Source organism: Sander lucioperca, chromosome 17, assembly GCF_008315115.2.
Source record: "Sander lucioperca isolate FBNREF2018 chromosome 17, SLUC_FBN_1.2, whole genome shotgun sequence".
Taxonomy (NCBI): Eukaryota; Metazoa; Chordata; class Actinopteri; order Perciformes; family Percidae; genus Sander; species Sander lucioperca.
Window position 1 is genome coordinate 1,403,523 of NC_050189.1, and position 19,714 is coordinate 1,423,236.

Consider the following 19,714-nt stretch of genomic DNA (forward strand, 5'->3'; position numbering starts at 1 on the left):
AAGTCAACTGTCTGTGAAAGGGTTGTCATGGTAACGTATGACCAGTGAAAACACCCTTTGAAGTCTGTGATGAGATCTCTTTGATCTTTAATCAGGTTAACGACCGTGTCACCTGCTGAAACTGTCAGCTGTGCCCCACTGGAGCTATTCAAAGACACAGAGCAAGCTCTCAAATAAAGCCTCAGACTGCTAAAACGATAAGGGCTATCGGTGAAATGATGTAATCGTGATCACCACAAGACCTTTGTGAACGTATTGATATAAAATTTATGTTGATAAACTTAAAAATGTGGGCATATCAGCGATTTAAAAAAGTGGTTCGCTCTGCGTTTCGCTGGGAAATGTGGAGGACGTTTAAAATGGCCGTGAATGGAGGGAAATGTGGAACTCTTGTCATTTGGAAGCTCACGGAGCCAAAAGTATAAGGCACATCGCAAAACTGAGCACATTGGCTGAAACTAGACAAAAATACCTACGTTTTGATGTATAAATTGTGTACGACAAGTAGATATTGTGGGCGTGAGAGCAATTTATAGAGAGGGGACGAAGATATTTTTCTTAAGCTGCTGCACTCTAACGATGACATCATCCACTCTGCCAGACGCAATACACACTCACTAGAAACGCAGAAAAATCCTGAAATGATCACTAAACTTAAACAGCTTTTTCACAAAAACTGTAAAAGACATCAAACTGAAAAGCCATAGCCTAATACCTGAATATTTTGTGAACATTTTAAAGTTTGTGTGGCGTCTGTAGGTGAAAGTATGAAGGAGCTGAAAATTTTGGGAGCGGAAGAAGATTTGAAGGATTTGAAGCATGCTCTCATTGACTTCAATGTTAAAAAAAAAGTCATAAAAAGCTGAATATTTTAAAAAGTATGAATAGTAGAAAAAAAGTTGAAGAAGTCCCATCATTAGCTGAAAGAGCTGAACATTTTAAAAGTTGAATGGTTTTAATAGCTGAACGTATGCAGAAGATACAGAGAGCCAAAAAACGTACGGAATAATAATAACTAGAAAATGCATTTCCTGCGGAAAATGCGTGGGAATGCTGAATAGCTGAATTGCTAAAGCTAAACTGGTTGAATATCTTAAATCAGTAAGAAGAAGGTGAAGTAGTGACAATAGTTGAAAAAGTGGAAATCGGTAGAATGAGTATGAATTTCATTAAAAAGTTGAATAACACCACTAATGTATAAAGTAATTTACATGTTATATAATATTTTATCTGAAATTATGAATCAGTATGGAAAACTTACAAATGCTGTGAGAAACATTGATGAAAATGCAGAAATATGGAACAAATGGTTTGTTCTAAACTGCTGAAAAACTTGTAAGTTGGAAGTTGAACTGCACATGAGTTAAGAGCTAAAATACATTTTAGAAAAGCTGGAAGCTAAACCGTAATACTGTCAAAAGTGGGAGTTTCAATGAATTGACTGAAAATACTTATTATCAGCCATATACATTGCATATAACAAACAAGCAGAGAGAGAGAGACAGGAAAAAGAGAGGAATGATAAAAGGAGAGGAAAAAAGAGAAAAAGAAGTAACTTTCAATTGCTATATATGTCAGTGGTAACACATCTTGAGGTGGGTATGGGTAAAGTGTTCACCTCAGGGACACATTGATTGATGTACCTTAGTGGGATTTGAAGGATTTGAAGCATGCTCTCATTGACTTCAATGTTTTAAAAAAAAGTGTTAAAAAGCTTAATATTTTAAAAAGTATAAATAGTAGAAAAAAAGTTGAAGAAGTCCCATGATTAGCTGAAAGAGCTGAACATTTTAAAAGTTGAATGGTTTTAATAGCTGAACGTATGCAAAAGTATAAATAGTAGAAAAAAGTTGAAGGAGTCCCATTATTAGCTGAAAGAGCTGAACATTTTAAAAGTTGAATGGTTTTAATAGCTGAACGTATGCAGAAGTTACAGAGAGCCAAAAAATGTACCGAATGAGATATAAGATATAAGAACTAGACAGACAGAGAGAGAGAGGAATAGACAGAGAGAGAGGAATAGACAGACAGACAGACAGAGAGAGAGAGAACGAGGAATAGACAGAGAGAGAGAGAGGAATAGACAGACAGAGAGAGAGAGAGAGAGAGGAATAGAGAGACAGAGAGAAAGAGAGAGAGAGATAGAGAGAGAGGAATAGACAGACAGAGAGAAAGAGAGAGAGAGATAGAGAGAGAGAGGAATACACAGACAGAGAGAGAAAGAAGAATAGACAGACAGAGAGAGAGAGAGAAGAATAGACACAGAGAGAGAGAGAGAGGAATAGACAGAGAGAGAGAGAGAGAGAGAGAGAGAGGAATAGACAGACACAGAGAGAGAGAAGAATAGACAGACAGAGAGAGAGAGAGAGAGAGAGAGGAATAGACAGACAGAGAGAGAGAGAATAATAGACAGACAGAGAGAAAGAGAGAGAGAGATAGAGAGAGAGGAATAGACAGACAGAGAGAGAGAATAATAGACAGACAGAGAGAGAGAGAGAGAGAGAGAAAGAGAGAGAGAGAAAGAGAGAAAAAGAGAGAGAGAGAGAAAGAGAGAGAGAGAGGAATAGAAAGAGAGAGACAGAGACAGACAGAGAGAAACAAACAGACAGACAGACGGACAGAGACAGACAGAAGTGGAACACTAAAGATGTAGACTAATGTTCATATTACTGCCTGTAGTATTCAAGTCAACTGTCTGTGAAAGGGTTGTCATGGTAACGTATGACCAGTGAAAACACCCTTTGAAGTCTGTGATGAGATCTCTTTGATCTTTAATCAGGTTAACGACCGTGTCACCTGCTGAAACTGTCAGCTGTGCCCCACTGGAGCTATTCAAAGACACAGAGCAAGCTCTCAAATAAAGCCTCAGACTGATAAAACGATAAGGGCTATCGGTGAAATGATGTAATCGTGAGCACCACAAGACCTTTGTGAACGTATTGATGTAAAATTTATGTTGATAAACTTAAAAATGTGGGCATATCAGCGATTTAAAAAAGTGGTTCGCTCTGCGTTTCGTTGGGAAATGTGGAGTACGTTTAACATAGCAGCGAATGGAAGGAGATGTGGAACTGTTGTCGTTTGGAGGCTCATTGAGCCAAAAGTATAAGGCGTATCGCATAACTGATCACATTGGCTGAAACTAGACAAAAATACCTATGTTTTGATGTATAAATTGTGTATGACAAGTAGATATTGTGGGCGTGAGAGCAATTTATAGAGAGGGGACGAAGATTTTTTTCCTAAGCTGCTGCACTCTAACAATGACATCATCCACTCTGCCAGACGCAATACACACTCACTAGAAACGCAGCAAAATCCTGAAATGATCACTAAACTTAAACAGCTTTTTCACAAAAACTGTAAAAGATATCAAACTGAAAAGCCATAGCCTAATACCTGAATATTTTGTGAACATTTTAAAGTTTGTTTGGCGTCTGTAGGTGAAAGTATGAAGGAGCTGAAAATTTTGGGAGCGGAAGAAGATTTGAAGGATTTGAAGCATGCTCTCATTGACTTCAATGTTAAAAAAAAGTCATAAAAAGCTGAATATTTTAAAAAGTATAAATAGTAGAAAAAAAGCTGAAGAAGTCCAATCATTAGCTGAAAGAGCTGAACATTTTAAAAGTTGAATGGTTTTAATAGCTGAACGTATGCAGAAGTTACAGAGAGCCAAAAAACGTACGGAATAATAATAATAAACAAAATGGCCGACAGGAACAACAATAGTTGGAATGCTGCTGAACAGCATTCCCACTAATAATATATAAACAAAATGGCCGACAGGAACAACAATAGTTGGAATGCTGCTGAACAGCATTCCCACTAAATATATCAAACATATAATGGAAAGTATGTTGTTACGTGTCATTGTGCATATTTAAGTGAGTATATGGAACACTGGATATTGATAAGCTAAACGTTGTGATTTACGCATAACAGCGTCGGCTTTTTTGCCAGCTTTCCTTCCTGCATTTTGCCTGTAAAATCGTGTCTGTGTTGTTCATATTTATGTAGAATTATAGTTTGCTCTTCTTATGTAAAATATGCAGCTCTGGTAGATGTTTACGATTGGTCGTGGTGCGCAAACACCGCCTCTTTTATGTGAACGCGCGCGCCGCTGGATTGGGAAACCCTGGGTTGATTGAACTAGTTGATAACCAGCGTCGTGATACAACTTATGCGGGACCGCGGTTGTTAGGTTAGGTGAAGCCGGATAACTGAAAGAAATCCAGGACATGTTGATCTTGATTCGTAGTACAGGCCTCTGGTGGAACTGGGGAGGAGCTAGTGTTGTTTTTGTTTACTATGGTGCCGTGCTAAGCTAAATGCTAAAGAGTGAAAGTTGCCAATTTTCAACCCTTCTGAAGCGAGTCATCCAATAGGATAAATAGGATTTAGGATAGGATAGGCGGATAAACACAGACCTCCGGGTACTGAATAAATGAATAATTTGTATTATTGGGTCATGCATACAATAAAATATGCCCAGCCCACACGGACTTACAAGACACCATTACCTAGGACAAAGAACCTGATGCCAAAGTAACCACATACCCTAAACAAATAAACCTTCTAGTCTTTTTTGCCAAGCTTTAGAAACAAAAGTCGGCAACTTATAAATATTAAATTTAAACAACCACTCCAGTTGGTTATCAACCATGCACCAGAACATTTCAGGATTTTGGCCAGACATTTCATGTAAGATGGTAAGGTACAAGGTAAGGTGTTCTTAACTCATCATAATACGGACAATACAAAAAAAAAAGATGATTCGTTCTCAACTTCTTCTACTTCACATAGTTTGCACAACCTTCTATCTTCTTGGATGTTTTTGAATCTACCTACTTCAAGGGCAAGGGGAAGGATTCCTGTTCTCAACTGATCCACCAACGACCTCTGACTTCTCGATAAGTTTGCTTAACATATAGTTCAGAACCATAATAATGTTTGATTTGAATATAAGTTCGTAGTTTTGGTTTTAGCAGAACCGTATTTCTTAAAATCTTGCAAGTAACTTACTTCTGATTGTGACATGCTGCAAGTTAAATTATTACGAGATATATATATATATATATATATATATATATATATATATATATATATATATATATATATATATATATATATATATATATATATAGATAGATAGAGCAATTTAACTTCTTCAAAAACATATATGTCATTAGTCCACGTGGAATTGTGTGCTTTGGCCCAGAGAAACACCTATTATCAGACATGTTAAGCAAACGATTCCATAGCCTTATCATTTCACTTTTTCTCATTATTGAACCAGGAATCCAACCCATATCACCTTGAACAGCCGAAATAGGAGCAAACGTATGAACTCCTAAAAAATAGTGAACTGTTCCTGATCCTTTGAAACCCTAAATCCCAGGTGCATAAGTTAATAAGTTACTGGAGACATTCATCTGCATGTACGGTATAACAGAAAATAGGCAAACTTTCCCTCAAGTTACCAGCTAACGCTAGCGGTAGCTAGCTACCTTGGTTGGCAGAATGCTGAACAAGACATTTGTCGACCAAAACCTTCCAATGAACTTTGATGAAGTGAAAACATTTGAGATGAAAACACGGACAACACCCAAAAACAAGTTGAGGTCTATTTTAATGTCCACAGTGTTAGCATGGTTAGCATTGCTAAGCCTCTGTCCTGATTGACAGGTCCTAAAGCATCCCCTTCTTTATCCTCTATTTTAAAATAAATAGCACCATCATTTACTAAATGAACATCATGCTGTTTTTTCCCCTCGAGATCATTAAAAGTATGTCTTCTTTCTTTCTTCTTTGAAGAAGACTTAAAACTAGCGATAAGACCATAAACTCATTATGCAAATGATTTAGTTAATACAGTTTTTGCCGATTGCTTACACACTGAAAGTGCTTGCTTAGACTAAAGCATATAACCTTAACTTTTGTAACCATGCCTTAAACAGAGGCACCAAAAGTACAAACACGTTTTCTGCTTTGCTTTTTTTGCAATTCTGCAACAAACTTATTGCAAAACACTACACACCGTTTCTTACATTAGACACTTTGTTCAAGAATGTAAACTCAAGCAATTATTGAGAAAACACTTCTCTTCAAAATGCAAAACACTATCGGAAATTGGGGAAATATCACCTTGTGTGCCGCCATTAGTCTACAAAGAGTTCTCCATCACCGTGCCACTCTAGGTCCCTACTTGACCCCTTACTCCCCATTTCTCAATCCGACTGAGGAATTCTTCTCACCGTGGCGTTGGAAAGTGTACGACTGCCAACCACAAGGCCTCTTCTGCAAGTAATGGAAGAGGCATGCAGAGTCCAGAGTTGGATATTTTGGGTGATATTTCCCCCGTTGCCTGGCTGGGGATGATATTGCTGATGATGTGAATGAGGTGATGTTTCCAGACCCTAACACAAGGGGGGATCCATAAACCATTCACCCCATCCTTTACAAAACATTTTTCTTTACCATTGCACTGTAATTTTACTGCAATTATTTTTTCGTTTGTTTGTTTACAGTAACATATTTATTACTGTACGGTAACTGTACTTTGTCTTTGTGTTTTTTTGTTGTAAAAACCTGCAATGGGAAAAAAGAAAATGTATACTTTTTTTTTCTATTTTTACATTCATTGAAATGCAAGTAGTTGTTCTGTACTGGAACAATCTTTCACAGAAGCCTGTATGAGAAAATAGGTATACAAAGTGCTAAAGAGAGCAGTGTTTTGTATGAAGCACATCAGTGTGTTGTTGTTGCTTTGAAAAAGTAATTCAAGTGTTGCATGTGTGTATCAATTTGTTGCAAAAATGCCATTTTGAAAAATAATTGTTACGTTTTGATTGCAGAGTTTCATCTTGAGGTGATATATCTCCAGGTGCTGTGTGTTATTTGGCTTGTGTAAAGAGTTTTGACACAATGAGCCACATTCCGCAACACTTGTGTAAGCAATCGGCAAAAACTGTACTTTCTGCACTTTTTTTGTATTTGTTGTACCGAGGTACATACCGAACCGTGATTTTTTTGTACTGGTATGGACGCTGTTTATCACTGCACTGAGATTTATTACTGGTGATAATAAAAAAAAGATTCATCATTGGCTGTTTTACTGAGCTTGGAAAATCCAGTTTCTCTCATTGTGCACCTGCAACCTGGAATAACATGCCAAAACAGCCATTTGTGTTGAACTGTCTCGGCTACCGTAATTAACTGTATAATCAAGATATTTGTCAGATAATGAAAATAACCATGCAGCCCTAATTTCCAAAAACACTTCAAAGCAGCAAGATATAAAAAGAGACTAAATGCGGTAGGCTAGCCTAAATGTATATTTAAATAGAGGGCTAATGATGGTGGCTAATGCTTTATCTGAAGTCATTTTCACTGACACGTTTTGATAATATTACCAAGTCCAGCCTAATTACATGTCATGCTTTGTCTGTTGGGTTGCTCTGTTGTATTTGACTAATTGGATTTTTCTTACAGCATTGAGCTGCTGGAACACCCTCCTCCATCCACAGTCTGTAGCATGAAATCAGGAAGGGGCGGGATTCCACTTCAAAGACTTGGCAGGGGCAGCTCCAGGGCGGACCGGAAGACCTTTGGTCTGTCCCTGACAGATCAGCCAACTTTCTGTTATTGCCGTTAGCGTCGTTAGCACCCAGCACTGGGGTTTGTGCTGGCTGGGTTGGGGTTGCTGTAGTCGCTAACTGGGGGCTAGCTGTGGCTGTGTCCCCGCAACACATTCTCACTCACATTGCATCAAAATGCGACGCTTGGGCAGGTGCCTTTCGCGTTTACCATAGACACAAAAAGTCTCCTGTAGTGTCATATTTAGACGCGCCTGGTCGGGACAAGAACGGGACATGAACATGGGTCTCCTGGGTGAAAGTCCTGTGTTGTTTGACCCATCCACCACCCCAACCTGCCTCGGTCTTTCATACTACTCTCTACTGTTGTCTCTCTACATACTACTCTCTACTGTTTACTCCTAACTGTTGTCTCTCCACATACTACTCTCTACTGTTTTCTCTCTACATACTACTCTCTACTGTTTACTCTCTACTGTTGTCTCTCTACATACTACTCTCTACTGTTGTCTCTCTACATACTACTCTCTACTGTTGTCTCTCTACATACTACTCTCTACTGTTGTCTCTCTACATACTACTCTCTATTGTTGTCTCTCTACATACTACTCTCTACTGTTGTCTCTGTACATACAACTCTCTACTGTTGTCTACATACTACTCTCTACTGTTGTCTCTCTACATACTACTCTATTGTTGTCTCTCTACATACTACTCCTTACTGTTGTCTCTCTACATACTACTCTCTACTGTTGTCTCTCTGCATACTACTCTCTACTGTTGTCTCTCTGCATACTACTCTCTACTGTTGTCTCTCTAGCTCTGAGCAGCACTAAGGACTACTATGGCGATTTAGAGGACCCACCGGCCTCTTTAAGATCGCAAGTTTGGGAAAACTTTGGTTTCCCAGTCAGTTACAGTAGTACAGCCGACAGAGTGGTGGATAAGACAAGGACTGTGTGTCGGCGTTGTTCAGCAGTTGTTGGGTATGTGATTGGAAATACATCTAACATGCTAATGCATATATGACGCCATCACCCAGAGAACAAGCCACAAACTGTATCCAAGAACAGTTAAATCAGTGTAAATTACATTATATCAGAAACAGACTACTGTAGATTAGTGTTGCGTTTCCAGTGTCGCGGCTCTGAACCGTAACGTTAGTTGGGACAGATGCCTTGTTTCTTCAGGCTAACTATATTAGCTTTAGCCAGGCAGGTAGCAGCTTTCTGCGGTGAAAAATGGCAGGGAGACGTCGTGATAACGTTGCATTAATCAGGTAATTTAGTTCGTCGATGTTGTATTTTCAGTTTTATAGCTGAGTCTTATTTTGTTTACAAGTTACAGATGGAGTCTGGAGATGATGTGGGGTACTTATTGTTTACCGTTTACATCTTACTTTACAGCTAGCTCAGGGCGACTGCATGGCACTAGGTGGTACAGCCTGAGACATGCACAATAAAAAAAAATTGCCTTTTGCATTTTTGTTTTGCTTTTCCCTCCATTGTACCAAACCGAACCGTGATGTCTGAACCGAGGTATGAACCAAACCGTGACTTCTGTGTACCGTTCCACCCCTATAGTTTACATACTACCCTCAACTGTTTTCTTTCTACATACTACTCTCTACCATTGTCTCTCTACATACTACTCTCTACCGTTGTCTCGCTACATACTACTCTCTACCGTTGTATCTCTACATACTACTTTCTACCGTTGTCTCTCTACATACTACTCTCTACCGTTGTCTCTCTACATACTACTCTCTACCGTTGTCTCTCTACATACTATTCTCTACCGTTGTCTCTCTACATACTACTCTCTACCATTGTCTCTCTACATACTACTCTCTACTGTTGTCTCTCTACATACTACTCTCTACCGTTGTCTCTCTACATACTACTCTCTACCGTTGTCTCTCTACATACTACTCTCTACCGTTGTCTCTCTACATACTACTCTCTACCGTTGTCTCTCTACATACTACTCTCTACCGTTGTCTCTCTACATACTACTCTCTACCGTTGTCTCTCTACATACTACTCTCTACCGTTGTCTCTCTACATACTACTCTCTACCGTTGTCTCTCTACATACTACTCTCTACCGTTGTCTCTCTACATACTACTCTCTACCATTGTCTCTCTACATACTACTCTCTACTGTTGTCTCTCTACATACTACTCTCTACCGTTGTCTCTCTACATACTACTCTCTACTGATATGATACTAATGATATTTTAGCATAGGCATCGCGATAGTCACATCGCTGGAACATGCGATGTGAAGAAGGGTAGCACCATGGGTAGCACACAGTTTACACGAGTTTGTTGTATGGTTTGTTGTTGGGGTGACATGCACGCTCTGCGTGCCTGCACAGTGATTGGTTCGCTGTGATTGGTTCGTTGTGCCGCTGCTCACAGTAGCAAAAAATGAGCGACGAAGAGGATCCACTGCAAAGTCAAAGTCAAAATCAACTATTTGGGACTATTTCGGCTACAAAAAGGAGGATGTTGACCAAAAAAATGTCTGATCACTTAAATCAGCACCACAAAGCTCTTTATGATGAATACAAAGTCAAATCTGGATGTCAACCAAAACAAAAAACTATTTGCGGTGCCTTTGCCAGAAAGGCTCTCAACGACAGAAATAAATAACAGACGCAATAACGTTTCATATCGCTAAAGATATGTTGCCATTACACACCGTCGCCAAAGAGGGATTTAAGAACATGATCCGAACGCTTGACAAGCGGTATGTTATACCATCCCACACATATTTTTCCAAGTTGCGATAAAAGAGCTGTATGAAAAATGCAAATCCAAGATTGAGGCTAAGCTGTCACAAGTGGAATACTATGCAGCTACAACAGACTTGTGGTCCAGCAGGACAACAGAGCCCTACATAAGTCTGACAGTCCATTTCCTCACAGAGGACTTGCTGTTTGCAGACGGCATTTTTCCAAGATACAGGATACATACTGCTAAGTAATACTCTGTTTAGGAGATTTAATACAAAATGTATTAAGGTTTTATTTCAACTTTATTTGTTTAGCCATGATGATGACCAACACTGTTTTACTTTGGCACTTTAGCTAAGAAAAGTTGACTTAAAAACAAAAGATTGTGAACCAAATTGCTTATAAGTTGTTTTATAAAAAATATTTATTTTAAGTTATATTTTTATAAACCAATCAGGGGGTTGGTGTAAAGCTGCTGTTTTATTTAAAAATGTGTACTGCTTATTTTGTTTACAGAAATATGTTCTAATTTTGGAATAAAATATGAAATGACCTTTTTGTCACTTGTAATGAAGCTTGTTTATTAGTGAAATTATTAATATAATGAAATGGTAATTATTGACTGGATTGATGGCTCGCAATATCGCAATATATATAGTTGGGAAAAAAATATTGCAATGTAATTTTTTTCCAATATCGTGCAGCCCTACTCTCTACTGTTGTCTCTCTACATACTACTCTGTACCGTTGTCTCTCTACATACGGTCGAGCTGCTGCTCTGCCCGCTAAAGGGTCATTTTTGCGTCAGTATCTGACACTGAGAGACACTGACCAAGTGTCAGTATTTTATGAGTTGCGAGTGATAACGGGTTGTTCCCCGGGGCTGTCTCATCCCAACTAAATTTATTTGTGGGTTAGACTAGTGCTTGAAACAGTGGTCAAAACAATCATACTAAAAATGAACGTTAAACGTTGTTGTAACCTTATAACGTTAGCGTACGGTTTAGCCACCAAGCATTAGCATCAGCCACTTGTCAATGTAGCACATTTAGATCAGGTCAAAGGTTATATAACACCATTGAAAAGTGACCAATGACATGCTCCGTGTCATTGGTTAAAATGACAGATTTCTCTGGGTTTGAACTAGAGCTGCAAAGATGAATGGATTAATCTGTTGTCAAATATTACATCTATCGCCAACTATTTTGATAATCGATTGATCTGTTTAAATATCTTTGAGTTGTGGACAAAACAAGACATTTGAGGATGTCATCTTGGGCTTTGGGAAACACTAATCCACTTGTTTACCTATTTCCTGACATTTTATAGACTAACAACTAATCGACAGATTAATTAACAATACAAATAATCGTTAGTTGCAGCCCTAGTTTGAATATTGTTGGAAACATTTGGGATAATTCACAGTAAGTACAGAAACTAAACTAAAAAAATATATAACATACATAGGCATACTCGTTTTTAGACATTTTAATGCAGAAATATTACATATTATATCTTTAACATCCTCAAAATTGAATTCACAAATTATTAAATTGATAAATAAATAAATTGTTTGCCCTTTTCCTCTCAACGTGGGAGCTCTCTGGAGGTCCCAGCATCAGCAGTCGACAGAGATCCAGCCCCCCAGCTGCCACTTTTGAGCAAAACTTGTGCCTTTTCTGCATCAAGTTATGGTGCAAATGTCTTTATTTATGTAAAGGAAATTATATATTATAAAAAGGTTTTTGGTGTGGGTTGCACTGACCAGTTTTGATGGTTGTACCCCCCCATCCCCCCTGTAAATTACGCCTATGCTGATGATGCTGATGGTCTGCAGTCTCCAGCCCGCGGTTACACACACCCTCAGCCTGCCAATTAATCACACTCCTCCTCCTCCTCCTCCTCCTCCTCCTCCTCCTCCTCCTCCTCCTCCTCCTGTTCGCTCCTATCCTTCCACATGGTCCTTTGTATCCCTTACAGCCCCATACACAACACTGACACTCCCGTATTTTCTACTGATTTATCTGTATACTTCAATACATCAGAACACCATTTTGAGTAAACTGCATATTTAACAATTCGTTATATAGGTTATCATAAAATTTCATAAAAAAATTGTATTATTATTAGAGGTAAGTAACCAGATAGAAGTTATTAAAATACGGTTTATGACAATGAGTTCACTGCATATACTGTGTATAAAGGTTCACTGTAAAAGTCACGAATAAATCCCACAAAGACCATCTAAAGAGCTACTGTTAAGGAAACTAATAAAAATAGCAACTTACACAAAGTTAAATATGAATATAAACCACTGTACCTCTTAAGATACAAGTCCCCATAGGAATTATATGTCAATACTAGGCAAATTCGCCTTAAAAAAATGTTGACAAGAAATATACCAGCATCTATAGGCTACATCCTGTCCCATCACTCCTCTGAATGAACCAGTGAAGACAGCGCCGCGGGCCAAGCTAACAGCTCTCTAAAACAAACCAACAACTTGTGACTGAAAGCAGAGCGGTACAAAGTGTTTTAAAGCAGCAAGCTGCCTACCTTTTTCGTGTTTCTGCTTTTCCATCTTCAAAATAAATATTCCTCTCGCACCGGTGACAATAGAGGCAGGGCGGGTACGCTGCCTGCTGTCAACCCCCAGCAGTGAGCCAATTGTAGGCAACGTCACAAGAGGCGGGGCTTGTGTATCATCGCCATGTGGGTGCTGGCTCGTTAAGTGAATGGAGAAAATCTGGTGTGTAGCTTCTATTGGCTTGTAGCATGCTGTGAAAATACACAAATCCAAATGTCCTGTAATAAAGAAAAGAGAAATTACATTACAGTACAGATGTATCTCCAGCAAAATACACATGAAGAATCCAAACTAAAAGTAGGCCTATTCACTAGACAAAAGTGTTATTTATTTTAATGTTTTTTATTAACATGTAAGCAGAATTTTAATGTTGAAGCTGGTTGAGGTATAGCTAATTGAATCTACTTTATATGCTGTTGGGAAGTTTGATCTATAAAAAAAAAACTTTCTGACAAATGTTGCAAAGTAAAATGTACAATGTTTCCCAGTGAATTGAAATGCAGAAGTATAAAATACAAGCGTAGCCAGGAAAGGCTTTCTAGCAGAAAGCCCTGAAAGCTAACTTCTCCCGTGTGAGGGATTTAATGCTCTTTGGTGTCTGAATATTTTGGCATAAATTTACTGTAAGCGCCACAGCTAAGCAAGTGGATGTTTGTGCTGTGAAATGACTATGGCTATATTAGGGGGGGCGTGTAGGAGCAGCGCTGTCTGTGGTACTGAAAACAGAGCTATCGACAGACAGACAGACAGACATACAAATAGACTGACTGACAGACACACACACAAATATACAGACAGAGAGACAGACGGCAGACAGACACACACACAAACAGACAGACACATAAATAGACAGACAGACAGACGGCAGACAGACAGACAGACACGCAAACAAACAGACACAAACAGACAGACAGACACACACACACACACACACACACACACACACACAAATAGACAGACAGCAGACAGACAGACACACAGAGACACACAAATAGACAGACAGACAGACACACACACACACAGACAGACACACAAATAGACAGAGAGACAGACGGCAGACAGACACACACACAAATATACAGAGAGACAGACGGCAGACAGACACACACAAACAGACAGACACACAAATAGACAGACACTCACACAAATATACAGACAGAGAGACAGACGGCAGACAGACAGACACACAGACAGACACACAAACAGACAGACACACACACACACACACACACACAGACACAAATAGACAGACAGAGAGACAGACAGCAGACAGACACACAGAGACACACAAATAGACACACACACACACACACACACACACACACACACACACACACACACACACACACACACACACACAGACAGACAGACAGCCACACAAATAGACAGACAGCAGATAGACAGACAGAAAGACAAACAGACAGACAGAGAGACAGACAGACAGAGCGCTTTTTAGCAGCCTGGGGCGGCTTTTTGTAGTCTAATTGTTTTCAATGAGAGTGAAGCATTTTGCTTGCTGCTTTGCATTGCTGAGCGCCCCACGTTTTTCTGCTCTATGCGCCTTAAGTTTTTGCAGGAGCGCCCTAAACGCCTCAAGTTGAAAAAACTAGAATTCATGGTGGAAAAGTGCCCGAGGCAGTGTGTTGTGCCACGCGTTTTCCTCTGAGCCTGCTTGCTTTCGGTGGTTGTAAATAGAACTTTCAGCTTTAATTCCATTTCATCCACAGACAGAAGGGAAGGACAGGGAGGTGAAGGGACAGTCAATTCTTCTTTTCTTCAGTGGTTCTTCTCCAGCTTAAGATGAGCTTTCCCATCTTTCACTATTGGAACAACATGATGACGTCAGAGGTCATACACTCAATTCTCCATCTTAAAAAACATCCACACACGTTACACACTTTACTTAAATGTATAATCACAAACTCAAGCACTCCAGCCCATAGGGACACTGTAGTTTGGATAAAGCACTTTAATAGCAGATGAATATTAGAAAGGACATGACGCTTTATAACAACAGTTAGTGTGTTACTTACAGGAGCAACATTGATTTGACACTCAGATTAAACTCAACATTTGATATGTTTCTCTTCAAAAATCTCTCTTCTCTGATGCTATTCATTCAACACTACACCCTTAAGATTTCAAAATAAAATCCCTTTCTCAATACAATTAAATAAATAGCTAACACAGGCTAATGTAAGCAGCTGACCCGGGCATTTCAGTTTAACCAGAAAATAACAAATCACTCAAACCACATTGATGATAATGTTTTCATACATTTCAAACCCCATAACCTATCCTCATGCATGGCTGAAGAGTTATACACAATGGCTTGTACACAGACAAATATATCTGGTATATGTCCACTATATGTTCACATACATCTTGCAGTATGTAAGTTGGCGAGTTGATCGATTTACGGTTCAAAAATCATCAAGCAAAGCTGCTGGACTTCAGCTTAAATGTGGAGCTTTTACTGTACGCAACAATGCTCGCAAACAACATACATCCAAAGAGTTAAATCTCTATCTGAGAAGATATAACACAGCTAGAGTATTGAGTTTTAAATCAAGCAAGACCCCACTTGTTATGCATAAGTGCTGCTGCAGGTCTGTGAAGCTTAACAAAGTCAGCATGGGCTTTTTTTTCTGGTAACAAAATCATGATTTCTCTCAGCTGCATCTCATGATTTAATGACAAGTCAAAAATAGCTTATAAAAATAATTTCAATTGTTTGTGTGATGTGAGGGCATGCGTCTCGGCAATCCTGCACGTTTGACACCTTTACACACCCTGAAGCCCTGAAACTGTACTGTATGCCCCCCCCCATCTGTGATTCACTGCCATGTTGTGGCGACTTTCCAGCCTGGGCTCTGCTATCCGTGCTGATTTACCAGATGTTTATGTAAGATATGGGATGGCATATTTATACTACCTGGCCAGACTTTCTCAACTTCACTGATAGAAAAAAAAAAACATGAAGGAAAATTGAAAACAAAATTGGATGACAAGGTGCTTTTGACAGTTTTTGAAGAAAGAGATCCCAGAAGTTGGAGTCGTTTCTTATCCCCGTCTTTGGCCTTGACATGCTTGCACAGTGACTGTGCAGTCTCTGCACTGTCCCTGAAGTAATAGCGGGGGTGTAAAAATTAACTGCCTCGACAATGTAAAAGTCACTCAGTGGAGGGAGAAAACTTAAAACGATGGAGAGACAGCAAGAGAGAAAAGGCAGAGCAGCAAACAAATGTTGTGTAGAGACAGATAAGACAATGAAAAACAAACGAGTTACTGATGAAAAACTCGACATAGAAACAGGTAAGGTGTAAGAATCTCCTCCAAGTTGTATATTCTCTGTATTGTATCTCTGTATTGTGTGTTGAATAAAAAAAATAAGTGGTAAGGTGAAGTAAAAGAAGGTGCACATATAACAGTCAACAGTCACAGCAACCGATGGGAAGGCCTGCACGTCAACTAGTTTGTAATGTGTAAGTCATTATTTTGCCAGGGTGTATGAAAGCATCCAGATGGGCCGGGGAGGATGCATAAACCACATGGGAGGCGAGGAGCATCAACACAGGCCATGCAAACGCAGCTCCTCGCCCTCTTCTGTGAGGCTGTTGGTCAAACATTGGCACCACATAGCATACAAAAAGCTCTAGTTGCTGCCTCAACATCGTGGAAATGTTCGGGCACGGAGCGCCTCCCCGTGGCGTCACAGGCAGATGGCAGATGGCGTGGCGGTTTACAGGTGGAAGTAGGGTTATCATGGCGGTGCATATGTAGGGATTTCAAATGGGTTGGCTTTCTTTTGTGCTTCCTGCCACACAGGATGGATGCGTGTTGAGATGCTTTTCCTTCGGTCTAAAAAAGGCGTGCCCTCTTCTTCAGGTCGTTCTTCTTCCAGAGGGCCAGGCGGTCAAACTGCTCCAGGGTCATGCCGAAAACCTGCTGGAAGTCCTCAGGAGACAGGTGTCTCTGGAAAAGCAACAAGAAACATTTACTTAGCACAAAAGACTTGTATTGTACATGAAGCAGGTCATCATTTTAAGAAACTGTCCTCACTACTCATTTGGTGTTTTGAAGATGAAGATGGTTTATACCACTATGGATGGATGGATGGGTGGGTGGTCTAACTTTCAGCCTTCCACTTCAACATTGGTGTCTTTTTTACCACAAAGGGGATCCCAAAGTTGTAGTTGCATAAACTTAAAAAAAGGCACTGCCACGGTGTCTTTTCCCGACTGAAGGGGGTGCAAGATCAGCAAAATGCTGCATCCTATATCTGGCTAGGGACTGCAGATGAAAACTAGCCTTTTGGCTACATCTGGCATAGTTACAGAAATATTTAGTAAGCACTGTCCCTGTCAAATAAACTAAAGATAAAGATAAACATGGGTAGTATGAACTAAGACGCTTAGCTAGGCTAACTTAATAACCTAGATAACTTGGTATGGCTAGAACGATTATATTTTTTCAGATAGTAGCACTTTCTAAATGCCTGGTCACACCACAAAGATGAACAGGTGCGTATGTTTTCCTACGAAAATGTTATGCACAACAATTTGTATGATATCCTACGGAATTACATGCGACCGCCGGCTGGTCACATGACACAAATTTAGCTGAGAAAAGGTGACTGTGAGCTGGATACAGGGCAACGTGAGGTTTCAGTCGTTTCAGAGGCCGTTACAGTGAAGTTTAGCCGACAAAAGTTAATTAATTTAATTTAATTTATACTTTTTATTGATCCCCAGTGGGAAAGTTACAATGTTTTAACTGTCCTGCAGCGGCAACACCAAAATGACTTGTTAAGATTTGAAATAAGATTGTGGTTTGGATTAATAGTGCGTTCCATTGACGTCACATCCGAATTGAATGTGTTTCATTTACAAGTCAGACTTTCATTGTTTTCATTAGCTCTATCCAGGTTAGCCATTGTTAGCAATGCCAGTTGATAACAAGACATTAGGCTGTTTGTTGTGCATACAAGCAGCGTAGCAACATGTCCACAGATAGAAGATGAACAGGACTGTGTGCGACTGATTTTGTGAGACACAAATAAGACAGAAGTGCTTATAACTGTATGTGACTACAGCTTTCACTGCTGTTGATGCACGGAGCAGCCATGTTGGATTTTGAGCTTGGGACTCAGAGGTTGTCCGAGTTCAGAGCTCGGAAATCCGAGGTCAGGGGGCGTTTTCCGACTTTGACCTCGGAAAATCCGAGTTCCGAGTACAAATGCAACGCACTATAAAACACCGGTCCCCTTAAGTAGTACTCCCAGAACACTGGGTGAAAGTTTTGTGTTTTCTCCATAACTTCTTCCGGGACACGAACACCCGTTTCCTAGGTGAAACTCTTGTGTTTCCCCCTTAACTTCTTCCAGGACATGAACTCTGCTCCCCTGCTTGAGCCCTGTGTCTGAGGACACAAACATCCACCCTGGCCTCCTCCCTACATGGACCAGAGCCCTCTTATAGTGCGGCAGTTAATGTGCGACTGACAAATATGTGGGATGCATAGGAATTACAGTGTATTCTTTTTTTCATAGCTATGTATGAATGGTTCATGAGAACAGCCTGGAAAATGGCACAGCCAAATGAATTTGCCCACCCAATGGAAACAGGTGGTGCTGGAGGCTTTGTAACGTAGTTGTACCATGCATTGCTATCATTGGTTGTTAGATAGATTTGGTCATGGCAAAATGGATACAAAGAGAAAAACTCTTGTTGGTGTTGCTTCTTGTTCAGATTTTAGATTCTCTGTGCTCCCTAAAAGAACAGCACTAAACAACTCTGCAGTTGAATCCACTAAATGATTTCAGGTTGAAATGTTGCTACTAAATGTTGGAGTAACCACGTCTTTTTCCTCTCTGTCTTGTTGAAGTTTCACTGGGCTTCTCTCTGTGAACCACGTGTTCTTCTGTGGTTTTTGGCTCAGTCAATCAAACACTTTGACTTAAACTCACTTCTGCTGTGTGATAGATTTATCACACAGCAGAAGTGAGTTTAAGTCAAGTAGCAGGTTACTCTCAGATTGGAGTCACATAGAAGAAATTCATCCGATCCTAACATCATGTTTGTGTTCACCACATCAGCAGGCGTTATTAGGCCTTCTGTATTGAGGTTTAACACACCAAATTCTGTGTCTGAGAAGTTAGTTCAAACAAAACTCCTATCCAAAACCCAGCTCAGAACAAAAACTTGGCATGGTATTGATTTAGACCCAGAACAAAAGCCTACGGAACTTTATTGTAAAACTTTGGCAGCACTGTGCACAGCAGTTGTGCGTCTCCATGATGATAGTGATCAAAATAAAGGCAGGCTATTGCTGTGTGGAAGCCAATCACCTGGTTGCCATAGCAACCAGCAGAGGGATGAATGTAGAGTGATTTTTGGTTTTCACCCTGAGGGAAAAACATTAAGATCCCTTTAAATCTGCACCTGCCATGCTGACAGCATAATAACATGACAGGGAAATGACAGAGAAGACAATCTCTATTATCAAGAAACTCTGATTTTCAAAGTGTTACACAATAAGGTTACCATTACTAGTATAATTGTATAGTTTTCTTTAGATGATCGAAGCTAGTTTTCTATCCCATCACCTTTCTAAGAGTGATCTTTTGTGCATTAATTTAGCCTTTGAGAGCTTTCATATTGTAGGTTATACTAACTCATTGTTATTGTTATTGACAGGAAAGGGGAGAGAGAGGGGGGACGACATGCAGCAAAGGGCCGCAGGTCGGATTCGAGCCCACAGCCGCTGCCAAGGACTCAGCCTACGTGGAGCA

The 19,714-nt window shown here is 39.8% G+C and overlaps 2 protein-coding genes across 18 annotated transcripts in view; both read right to left on the minus strand.

The window, feature by feature from the left end:
- Positions 1 to 12,909, minus strand: part of afap1 (actin filament associated protein 1) — a 166,973-nt gene extending 154,064 nt beyond the window's left edge. Inside the window, exon 1 of the mRNA XM_031299830.2 lies at positions 12,891 to 12,909. The gene's annotated coding sequence lies outside the window, so the exon portion shown is untranslated. The remainder of the gene's footprint in view (positions 1 to 12,890) is intronic.
- Positions 12,910 to 14,872: 1,963 nt separating this feature from the next.
- The window catches only part of ablim2 (actin binding LIM protein family, member 2), a 123,815-nt gene continuing 118,973 nt past the window's right edge, over positions 14,873 to 19,714 (minus strand). For all 17 annotated transcript variants that reach the window (XM_035994002.1, XM_031299844.2, XM_031299842.2 and 14 more), the window contains one exon: positions 14,873 to 16,896. In XM_035994002.1, coding sequence (XP_035849895.1) covers positions 16,783 to 16,896 — 114 coding nt within the window. In that variant the 3' untranslated portion in view covers positions 14,873 to 16,782. The remainder of the gene's footprint in view (positions 16,897 to 19,714) is intronic.